Source organism: Pelodiscus sinensis, chromosome 6 (genome assembly GCF_049634645.1).
Source record: "Pelodiscus sinensis isolate JC-2024 chromosome 6, ASM4963464v1, whole genome shotgun sequence".
Lineage (NCBI taxonomy): Eukaryota > Metazoa > Chordata > Testudines > Trionychidae > Pelodiscus > Pelodiscus sinensis.
The window spans coordinates 71,243,210-71,256,031 of NC_134716.1; the positions used below are offsets into that span (position 1 = coordinate 71,243,210).

The 12,822-nt window shown below is 38.8% G+C and overlaps 1 protein-coding gene across 2 annotated transcripts in view; it reads right to left on the minus strand.

Annotated features, from left to right (window-relative positions):
* Window positions 1–12,822, minus strand: part of ARSK (arylsulfatase family member K) — a 31,603-nt gene that overhangs the window by 10,530 nt on the left and 8,251 nt on the right. For both annotated transcript variants that reach the window (XM_075932116.1, XM_075932115.1), the window contains one exon: window positions 3,815–4,097. In XM_075932116.1, coding sequence (XP_075788231.1) covers window positions 3,815–4,097 — 283 coding nt within the window. The remainder of the gene's footprint in view (window positions 1–3,814; window positions 4,098–12,822) is intronic.

Here is a 12,822-nt window from a genome sequence, read left to right on the forward strand (position 1 = left end):
TAGATGCTATTGCCTATGATGTACGTGTTCTATTTAGGCATCCACATTTGGAAACTGAGCCCTGAATATAAAAATAAGCATTGCCTTTGACTCAGAATTTAAAATGTTTGTTTTTCCAGTGCTCAAGAATTTATTATTTCTAAATGATATTTAGAACTGTGAATTACAAAATATGCAATATGAAACTTCCATGACTTGAAAAAATAAGTAAAAAATTATTAAATATTCCACAATTTAACTAATTAAAAATCACAATTAAAGACAGGGTTGACAAGGAATAGGTCACAATGTAGTTAGTTAGCAGCCTCCTGAGAGGCTTAAATGCATTTTAGAAAGGCAGTGTAGATTGGGCTGGAGACACCTGGCACCTCAAAATGAGTCAACAAAACTGATGTGTTAGGCCTTGTACTGCAAGTATTTTTAGCAGCATGTAAATATCATCCTAAGAAACAAACTCATAACGAACAAAATGTTTTCATTTTTGATGAATATAAACAAAACTCCATAGGCTCTAATGACTAAATATATATATATATATATATATATATATATATATATATATATATATATATGTGTGTGTGTCCTAGTGGTTAGGGGCATATTTTGATGAATTTGTGGGACTGACAGAGGACAAGCAATGTACAGCTAGAGTCTCTTCTAAGGATGTTAAGTATTGAGTAATTTACTAGTCTAGTCGGAATTTCCACCAACTACCTGACTAGTCGATGGTCACTTCTGCATGCAGCCCAGAGCCAGCAGGAAGTCCTGCTGAATCCAGGCTGCATGCGGGTATGCCAGCTTTAAAATGTACAAGAGTCCCCAGCGGGGGCTCTTGTGCATTTCAAAGCGGAAGTGCCCATATGGAGCTTTGGGTCAGCAGAGGATTCAGAGTCCCCCGCTGACCCTGGGCTCCATATTGCGCTGGTGCTTTGAAATGCCATGGGTAACCCAGGGTCAGCTGAGGACTCCCCAGCTGATCCCAGGCTCCGTGTGACATTTCCCCAGAACGCGGGGTCTGCGCGGTTTGAAATGCTGCGCTGGAATCCGGTATCAGCTGGGGAATCCCCAGCTGACCTCAGGCTCCACGTGGAGCTGCTGCTTTGAAACACCGCCTCAGCGTTTCAAAGCAGTGCCACCCCTTTGAAATGCTGTGGTGGTGTTTCAAAGGGACAGCGCTGCACAGCTTGGTATGGGCTCTGTGCGGTGCTGCTGCTTTGAAGTATCCCCTCTTCCCCCACTTTGCTACATCCAACTGGTAGAGGCAGCAAAGGGTGTGGGGAAATCGACTAGTCAAGTGGTCCTTAACATCCTTAGCCTCTACTGCTCATTTATATAGTGCTGATGGGGAACTGATGCATCAGAGGTAGAAGAGTTCAGCTGTGGAGGGAGCTACTCATATTCAGGCTAATGCTACAGGATCCCTACAGCTACCATTAGTGACTAATATGTCATTTCCATTATCTTTTCTTGATTAAATACACTACTATCAGGCTAATTAAGAAGAGAGCAAAACCAGCCTCCAACTCTACCTATCAGTTGGCAGTATTCTTTTTCAAGGCAGGACATGTGGCAGAGATAGCAATTCTCTGTTGAAAGAATCCTTATCCACAGACAAGAGAGGTACCATCCACACTCACTCTGTTAGACATCTCTACACTATAGCAGTTGCTATCTTTAATCACCAAATACTATTGTCCCACCTTCAAGAGCTTACAGTATGGTACAGAAACATTTTAATGCCTTAGCTTATTCTTCTCAGATTACACCTGAGATAAATTATGGTCATTCATTGCAACATCTCCAAAGCCCTTACCTCCCACAAAAGTTAATATTCTCTTCCATATTATCCAACATTTATATGAAGTCATTAAAAGAGGTGGTGAGACAGCAAGGTCTGAAGTGTCAGCAGCATACACTGATAAACACCTGGCTCTATTTTCTTTATATCACATGTAAACAGCAACATCTTCAAGTTTTCTCAGTATCTAAGCAAAATGAGAACCTGTCTGTGGCTGAATTCAGGCAAGAGAGACCTGAATACCAATAAACAGAAGTTCCTCAAACAATGTGGTCCTTCTAGAACATTCTCCATTACTCAAAACCCCTGCCCTCACATTAACTCACCATTGGTAACTGGCCAGAGATTGAACTTCTTCCTATAGGATTTACACTTGACAATACTGATCCATTAAATTAATGATCTCTATGCTTGATTGTTGCAATCATAGCTGGGAACAAAGCCATATGACCCTGGAAAAGTATCAATCCATACAAAATGCAGAAGACCATCTGCTTAGCAACACAGTGTACTATAAGCATCATTCTGATGCTTCACTCTGCAGTAGCTTCCTCTTGAATATAGAATTTAATTCAAGGTCTCAGCTCTCAGTCCTCATATTCAAAGATCTCCATAAGATTGCATCTAGCTACTTGAGAGACAATGTCTTCCTCCATACGGTTATGTTTTACTGGAATCACAAGAAGAGTCAACAAATGGGGAAAAATGGCTCTTAAAACAACAGAAAAAAATCATTAGAAATGGATTTAGCTTATCCATTATCTAGCTCCCTCCTGAAACAGATCAGAGTGACTACAGGTCTTCCTGAATTCAAAACTGAATGTAAAACACACCTTTCTGACTTTGCTGTCCCATAACACAACTCAAAAAATAAAATATATTTTTGAAAAGTTTAAAAACCTCTTATTTATTGTAACCTAATAATTTTTCCCCAGGCGAAGGAAGAGTGAAGTTGTAAGTGCTTAAAAAAGATATCAGATATTATACTAATGGAGGCCCATCAAATTATACACGTAAACTGACTTTACAAACACCCCAGTAATAAAGACTGGGCTGATTATGTAAACTGTAAATACTCAGATAAATAAGCATAAAGTCTCTTCCAAGCCTATTGCTAAGTTACTGGGTTGTGTGAAATCCTTTTGCCATTTATGCAGTGGGAGCCATGGTAACTAATCAAGACAGTTTTGTGACAATAGCAAAACTGCATTTGTGGACAATACAAGAGGCAGATAAACAGAAATTGTTTATTTCTTCCCCTGGAGAGATTGGTATTTGCTGATTTTCCCCACATGGAAGTAGCTAGATTTTTCCTTAGCATGAGAATGAAAGGCTGAGTGAACTAGTAACCAAAGCATCAGATAACAGGAAAGACAAAAAGTTGCATTGTGCAAGGTCATTGATGTAGCACCTTGGCAACCATTCTTGGTGAAGATCAACTTGTTGCCACGGATTTCAAACACAATTTGATTATATATAGCATCCCTCTGACTCAAATTGTTACTAAATGCTTTGCAAAACAATGAGCTAGAGACTAGGTACAGGCAAATGCCAATAAGTGTTCAGTTCAATATACATTTCTTTTTTAATAAGAAATGGTTTTTCTGAGTCAGAGAATAATTGGCTAAGACAGATTGGAGTTGTCACCTGTTTTCTTCTTTTTTGACTTCTATCTGGGGCAACTTTAGGAAGTGTCAAGTATCAGAGAGGTAGCAATGTATGAAATAAGGTATTGTACATAATAAATGCAGCCGTGTGAGTCTGAATCTGCAAAAGCGGCGAGGAGTCCTGTGGCACCTTATAGTCTATAATGTGCCACCGGACTCCTCGCCGCTTTTTTAGGAAGTGTGCGTAACATCTCATCCACAGATGGCCTTAAAGTGTACTATAATGCCAGTATTGGGGGCCAGAGCCCAAATTTGATGTGAATTATACAGTGTATGAAATAAGGTATTGTACATAATAAATGCAGTTACAAATTCATTTTGATTTAAGTTTCTATATATTTTCACATACCTTTTCAAGCCAATAGGGAGATGTTAGAAATGTAGAGGAACCAAAATTTTCCCCTGTAGAGGGTGATGGGTATGGATGTGGTAAATTTAACCCCAAGTAAAGAACAAATGGTTGACTAATGTTAGTGGCTTCTTTCCTTATCCAACTTGCTGCTTTATCAGTATTCTGCCAGTCTTTTTCCATCACTCTCACAAATGTCTTGTTGCCAGTAAGATTCACCATGGGTCTGCCTTCTTGTCTGAGCAGGAAATCAACATCCCTTGTCCACGCTTCCACACGATTACTGAAAAGACAAAACTGCATTAATTGGAAAGCATTTCCTTCTCTTTTCCTACAACTAAATATCTAACAACATTACCTAAGCTTTAAAATATCTGAGCATCTAAATTTGCAATTGCATTTTATTTACATATTTCTATAATCTTATTATTAGATTCAAATAACCAACAGCTAAACCATACATTCACCACTTTAGTTCATATTTTTGCAATTCTGAATCTCTGCAATGAAGACATTATGACAGATCCAGAAAGTGTAAACAAGGACTTTAATTATCAGATCTCAGAGTTCATGTGGAGAATGAGTAACTAAATTATAAAGTTTTGAAAATGAACCTTAAACTCTTGCTTATCACACTCATAATGAGAATGAAATAGGATCATACCTTCTTTGCTGACAGATGGTACTGCAAAGATAGTAAGCTCAGACAGAAGAAACAAAGTACATAATGTTGCTTAATAAATGAAGAGAAAGTCTTTAAAGCTGAAATAAGTACTATTGTAGAACTGAAAACATATAAAAGTCAAGTAATTTAGGCCCCAAATGAAGTGTTTAAAAATACTTATATGTACTTAGCGCTCTTCTTTCAAAAGGGCCCCACAAATATAAATATATAACATTACAAAAAATGTAGTCATTACTTTGATGGGAGGGTAGTAGCTATTTGACAAACAGCAGTTGGGATTGGGAAATTTTGGACAATGCCTCCGTCATAACCTTCCTCATTTCCCACATTTTTTAAATAAAAGTGCTGAATTTTTTTCCAACAGTTGAAAAGTGTCAGGGTTTATATTAGTAACAATGAAGAATCTGTCCAAATGTCAACATGCTCAACTCCTTTGATACTCAGGCACTGCCAGCTGAACTTGGCCACTGCTGTTCCCTGTATGTGAGAGATCTCTTGTGTAAAGGTGGAGGAGCCGGCATATGTACCTCCTACACCAGCTGCATATCTCTAGCATAAGCAAGAAGGAGGACTTACTGGGGGTATGTCTACACTACAGAGTTCTGTAGGAAAAATGGCTGTTTTTCCGACAAAACTTGAGGAACATCCACACTGCAATTGTGTTCTTCTGCAAAAAAATCGAAAGAACAGAGGGGTTTTTCCAGCACTGGCAATCCTCATTCTACAAGAAAGAAGCCTGTTTGCAAAAGGTGTGGGGAAGAGGGAGTACTTTCGGAAGAAGAGGAAAGAGGAAAAAGCACGGGTGCCCTTGTGGCCATTCCATCCAGAGCAATCACAGCTTATATGCGAGACAATGTCCATTCAGTCTCGAATGAAAAAAGCAGATCACTATTTCGATGCACTTTTGCAGTGTGGATGCTCTCTTTCAGAAGTTTTTTCGGAAGATATCGTCCAAAAAAAGCTTCTTCCAAAAGAAGCCTGTAGTCTAGACATAGCCTGGGGGAGATGAGGGTGTGGTAGGAATCAGGCAGTCGTGAAAGGGGGTATACTATAACTAAGCTCACCTACATCTGGCCCCCCCTTTCGGCAGGCAATACAGTGCTTACACTGGAGGTAGAAGTTACAACAGAATGACTTCTTTGCTGGAGCCTGGCAGTCAGGTCCCTGGGAGGCTGCATACCAGCCCTCTGTACACAAGTGAATTTCACTTTTAATGAAGAGTTCTGATTGTTCTGTAATATAATTCCCCCAAAAGAATGTTGTTACACTTTAACAGACATGTGCCATTTTACATCAGCTAAAGATCGGTTCATCATCATCATCAATCATCATCATCATCAACAACCATGGGCTCAACCCCCGTTGGTGTCCGAAGCCTCCCTCACTATTTTCTTCCACCTTTCCCTGTTCAGTGCAGAGTGGCTTAGTTTCTGTAGACTAGCTCCACACCAATCTACTATATCATCTACCTGTTCTCTGTGGGGTCTGCCTCTCCTATTGATAATATATATGTGCATCTGTGCTCTCACTTGTTAATTTCAAGGGAGCTATGCTGAGTTATCCATGTTGAAGAGCTGGCCTTTTATTTGGATCTCCTTCCATTAGCCATCTTCCTCAAATCTGATTAATCATGCAGCAGTGACAAATGCATGATAGCTGCCAGGATCATGCTCTGATGCATTCATAGTAAACCATTTAATATAGTAGTATATAATAATATATAAGAAATGGAAATGTAGCATTTGCAATGATTATTTATCTTCACAATGTCCACATGGGCATCAGTTTTGTAGGACATATTAAGTTAATTAAAAAAAAAAAGTATTAGGTGAACTAACTGTCCATAGATTTTGTCGCATAGGTATCAGGTAATAGATATATGTAGGCTTGGAAAAATTAGATTTTTAATTGGTAAATGTTGGTAAACACCAACTTCACCATATATACACAAACCACTCACAAATACTTCCATTGATGGTAATCAACATATACAACTAGGCAAAGTACAAAAAAATGGTGCTTGACAACTCAGAGTTTGATTTAAGGATATTTACTTTGTATATTTTGACATGTGATGTTGATCATTTCTGTTTTAACAGTTACAAAGCTTTAACTTTTTGAATCTCAACTGTACTATTTTGGCAATACATTTCTCACAACTGTGAAAAATGAAATAGCTAGATATTGAAAATATATTTAAAAATAAACATTTGATATTATCTATAAAAATTATAGAAAAAAAAATAAAATTCTGCCAAACCTAGATATGTTTAGGACAAACTCTTCCTCTGTGGTTCAGAACATGTTATATGGGTCAAATCTATATTTTTAAAATATCCATATCTCTATTGAGCCTAAGTGTCATACACCTCATACTGAGAGCACAGCTCTTTTTTTCTTTGCAAGTCTTCTCTTTACCAGGAAACCAAAGCAACAGGACTGCACTAATTAACTCAACATGCAACAGTAACCTTCCTTATATCTATTCCACACTATTTATAGATGATTTAATTGGCTAGTTAGACTTTTAAAATGTCTGCATAGATGTAATTAGAACGAGATACACATTTTTCTCTAACAAATATAATATCCATTTTATTTTTTCAATTAGAGAAAAATGTATTCAATTTTAAAGTTCCAATTATGTATACACCAGAAAAAGGCTGACTCACCATGTATTTATTTTCATTCATTCTCAACCTTCACCCACTTTTGTTTGAGCAACAGTAAGGGCCTGATCCTGTGAAGTGCTGATCTCCCTCAACTCCCACTAAATAGAAATTTGAGAAGGATCGGTAACTTGAAAAAGGCTTTCAACATAGCACGTTTAGGGCATCAACTGCAAAGATAAACACTGACTAAAATTACTGAGCTTGATTCACCACTACGTTCCTCAAGTTTTGTCAGTGCAGAACCATTGATTGTATAATATTTTATATTACTACTGAATCAACCCCAAGCTCCTGAAAAATCAGCTTTGGATGACTAAACAATCTTATAAATGTATGATACATAATATGATAATATATACATTATTAATAATCCCCCTGCATATCAGTTTTGCTTGCTTTCTTTTTCTTATTAAACTTAAATATGTTTGTTTCTTATTTCTTACCTGTTCTAGACAAACCTAAGTATTATTTAGCTGCATAGAACAAGGAACAATGCATTTTCACGAAGAATTATGTGCCAAGCATAAACTAACAAAAGCAACAAATTAATGTTTTTGCTCCATAATTTTTTCCACCATATAGAATTTCTCAGTTATCCAAACTTTATCCAGCTATCTAGTAAAACTGTGATTCAAGCTTTTCTCAGTTGTGCCCATACAACAGGAATCAAATTTGGAAAATAAAATTTTACCTTTCAAAACAGAACTTGAAAGGATTATACTAAAATAGCTCTACTGCAGCAATTTAACACACATTTCTTTCCCCTAAAGAAGAAGGAATTTCAAATAAGTGGACTGAGGCATAAGCACTATAGGAGCCATCTGAGTATACCAGACTATTTTCATAAAGTAGTAAGTTACTAAGCCTAATGGCTACCAAAAGAAAAAAAAAGTTTGACTATGTGACCTGAATGTAACCAATGTAGTAACACCTGCCTAAATCTGCTGACACCCTATCTCAGAGCTATGAATTTCCTTATGGGTAAATATAGGATATCAATGCCAAGACCTATTGCCTTGGGGCGTTTTACCAGAATAACACAACAGCACAAGACTTCATGGCAGAAAGAGGAAAATACAGTGTGCCTGCTCATCCAACCATTGAGACAGATGTACTTTGGTTGCTAAGGTAAGTATTCACGTCCTTCCCTGACCATGCTCTTCCCAAGGGAGGAGGCCTCTAGCCAATTATCCTCTGATATTCAGGAAGCTCCAAACCACGATCTCTATAATGGAAAGGTGATTCCCTGCTGCTATGTGTGTGTGTGGAGGGAAAAGGTGGGTTGGGTTATGGGGCCCTAATTGCCTTAATCTGGCCCCATAGCAGTTTAAAGGATCACTTGTAATAGTGAATAACCTATTTTATTAATTTTTACATCCTTCTGTACTCAAACTTTTGCAATAAGACCCCAATCTTCCTGAAGCTCTGAGGGCAAGGTCAGGGACTCAATGTTAAATCTGGAGCAAAATCTTGGTCTGACCAAGTTTTCTTCACCATATCCTCTTCTGTACTCCACTAATCTTGTGGGGAAGCTAGGAAATAGTTTAACCTCTGCCATGAAGTAGTGTAAATTAGAGCAACCCTGAAACTACCCTGCTTTGCAACATTCTTTTATGAGTCCATTATGCTGGAAAGGAGGGAGCAAGGAGTTGGATTTAGAGTCGGCAATTCTATTTGCATAATAGGTGGGTATGCCTGTACACAAGAGTAACACAACAGGAACAGATGAGAAGCAGAATCTGGGCTTGAGTCGCCTTATGCAATGCAGAAAAATCTTATCTTTCAAAGTAATTTGCACTTGCCTTAAATAACTGTATTCTAGACACTTCTGCAAAAGAATGAATCATCCACATAATAATTTCTTTCTTGCATTATCATGCACAAACTTTGACCCATTGCTTTCTCAAAGTAAGAGTCTATGAAAGTGCATTTGTATACAGTTAAGATCAGCCATGCTTTTTTAAGAGTATGAATAAACACTGTATTCAACAAGTTAGTGATGTACCTCTTTAACCTAAAAAAACCACAAAGATACATAAATGATTTTCTTCATTTACAGTTGGTTTTATAGGTCTTAACATGGCACAGTGAAAATTTCAATCACACACATAAACCAGTATTAAGAAGCAAAAATGAAAAAAAAGTGTTGGTTTTTATTCCTTTTACAAGCAGATTATTGTTACATATGCTGTCCATAAATCTTACCAAAAAGAAAGGCAAATTCGTCAGAGGTTCTGTAATGATAGAACCTGAAGATACAGTAGGGCACATCTATGCATAATTCAGATGACAAGTTATGTAAAGTATCACAAAGAGAGAGACATGCTTTTGTAAAATAAGTTTACATACAATGTATTATAGACTCAGTTAACTAAAGATCTTATGAAAGAAAGTTTTCACTGACATCATAAGATTTTGCTTTAGATTCCTTCTTCAGGATACTTCTTTTCAATGCACAGCCTGAACTTTGAAAAAGCTGTGTTCCTTCATCTGTAAAATGGGGACATAGTTACCTATTTCAGATCAGGATTAGTAAGCTAATGTCAACAAGGCACGTTAAAGCTGAAAATGGTTGTGTAAATGCTAAGTATTAATTACCAAAGTCTCCTTTCCACATCTGATTACTCATTTCAGATAGGGAAGAGAGCTCTTTTTATGGCTTGTTTTCATTTAAAACCTTTCTTCACAGAAAATTAGAAATGTAGGAGCACCAAGAGTGGGGCACACATAGAGGACACATCTCAAAAAACACCCGTTACTGCACAAGGTGAGTAACACCCCTTATATTTTTAGTGAGAGTATTGGGAAATACATTACCATCTTGAAAAATTCCCTGGACATGGGGAAATTTAAAACACCTCAACGCTAGCAAAATCTTCCTGTTCTGCTTCCACCCCAAATACATTTCAGATATTTAGGTTCATGCAGGCTTTGAGGCAAGGCCTAGTAAAGACTCCAGACAGCCTATAGAGAAACAGCTTCTGGACTGTCTACCTAGGAAGCAATACAATCTGCTGAAGTGATTTCAATCATAGTATCTCAGTCTCAGACCCCTTTATGCTGGGCAAAAATGATTTAAATGATCAAATTCTAGTGAAGTTGATGAACAGACAGCCTCCTTTGAGGCTGATGCACCTGTCTTCACGTAATTTGACTAAAATTCCCTCTTCCTTTCCCCCCCCCACCCACTTCCCTTTCACAGACTGAGCATGCAACAGTTTAGGCTAGTCAGCCTTCAACACAACAGGATTATAAACATCAGCATGGCTGCTGTATGACTACAAACAAAAACTATGAAAGGACATATGGGCCAACGGAGCACACCAATGCAAATCTCACCTTTCATCTCATGTAGAGGATCCAAACTGGGGGAATCCCATGCTAGAAACTGGATGTGGTAGACGATAATGTGGATGGAATGCTGCATACTACCTATATTTCAATTAACATCAGAGGACCAGATCACATCTTTAATTTCTCTCCAACTATAATATAATGTCAAGCATTGCTGTATGGCAACATAATCAAATTTGTCACCTGTTCACCTCACAGTTCAGCCCAGATGAACTTGCATTGTCTGAAATGCCAGAATTTGTCAAATTTTGTAGAGAATTATACTATTTTTCCAGACTGGAAGCTACACTAGATGAATTCCTAATGACCCACTAAAGAGATATTAATGTAGTGACGCAAAAAAAGCTACCTTGGACCTCCAATTAAGTTTCCTTCAACAGCAACAGCAACAGCAACAACAACAACAAATGTGTAGGGTGCACTGGTTGACCCAAACACTTCACAAAGTTAAAGCTACCCTCAGTGATCAATATTGAGATGGGGTGGGGTGTGGTAAAGGAGCCAGCGTGCATATGTTTTGATGATGACCTATTGTTTCTATCTTCTAGGATAGTATTAAAACCAGAATACATGTGATCCTAGAATTGTCACTTGAACTTAAAGCTGACAGCTTTATACTGGGTCAAATAGCCTCTATTTGCTGGGTATCACTATACCAAAAGGAATGGTATATAGAGTTGTACTGATTGTGAGGGGTGAACTTTTGTTTCAATGAAAAAAAAATCTGTCCCTTTCTCCGCATTTTTTCCCTCAACCAGAAAGGCAAGTTTAATGGACTGGCAGACCTAATTGCAAAGAAAAGCATCTGTAGTGGTATGGCATCCACCTCTCACAAACATCCCTTCTGGTGAGGTGAGTCCTACCCGTGGTATTGAGCCATACCCCCAGAACTTCCTCCTTCAAAACTTTATTCTCCCATCTTTTCTGGCCTCAGCTCTCCAACTGGGCCTCTTAACAATTCAGATCCCCCTTTGGAGTTTATTGCTGTCCAATTGAAGGGCACTTCCTAGTGGTCTATAGGGAGGGATATATGGGGCTTGCCCACTATTCCTGATCCTTAAGAATAGCACCTATGTGCCATCATGTCCTGTTGCCTTCATGAATGCTTCCTCCTTACCCCAGGGCTTTTTAATATTCAGGCCCAGCAGCCAGCCAGCCACCAGAAGCTCCTCTGCTCCCTGAGGTCTTTGTCAGAACTGAGCTGTCCATGGTGCTGCAGTTCTCTTTAGCTCACCAGAATCATCATCTACGCCCAGGCTACTCAACTTTGGAAGCCCCAGGGACCACAATGATACTCACAGCACATGCTGAGGGCCACAACTTAAGTGTGGTTGCATATACATGCAAATATATGCAAATAGCTTCTTTCACACCGATGGGCGTGAATACAAAGCACTTCCCTCAATGCCCCAGCACGTCCTCCCTGGAGGCTAGAAACGCCAACACCCTGTATCTGTCTGTTCCAGCCAGCCTGTCCACTTGCGTCTTTCAATGCTCAACCCATCTGGGATATGCCTGACCATTGTAGACCATGTTCCCAGTGGAGGCCATGTTCAATGGATCCCACCCTCGGGCTGCGTGTTGATCCCTGCATAAACCCAAACTGCACTGCGGGCCGCAAAAAAATGGGCTGTGGGCCACATGCGGCCTACGGGCCACGTGTTGAGTAGCCCTGATCTACACTCCTCTGGCTCCAGCAAGGCATTGATTGTCTCTAGGTTCTGCAGCTCTTTTTATTTGGCTCTTCTGGGCCCGGACTGGCTGCTCCTTTATCCTCTTGCTGCAGCCATTCTCAGATGCTTAGAGGATTCTTTTCCTGCTCTTTTCCTGGAACACATGTGGCAGGACTCTGAGGCCTTTAACACAGCAATTTTGAGCCTAGTCCCATCCACCACCCCAATCACAGCATCACATACAATAGATGGCAAGCCCTAGAAAAAGCTGAGTCATTTGAGACAACTTGCTAGAACTGGTGAACTAAAAGTCCCTACAGGATGCCTGAAAATAAGACATTCCTTCCTTTCTATGCCTTCACCTCTCCAGATCTTTCTCCCCTTTTGCCCTTTAATTTTTTATTAATTTATTTGAATATATGATAAAGAAATCCATGTGTTGGGAACATATAGTAATTTTTTGAGTTGTTTTATGTGTTGGCATTTAAAATATCTTTGGTTTGTTACATGAAAAAAAAAATGACTTTTAACTGAGTCACACAAAAGGCTAAACATTTTAATGAGTCATCCTTCTTGTAAACAATTCAGACAGAATTTAATGGAGATGGATTCTGCCTTCATCAT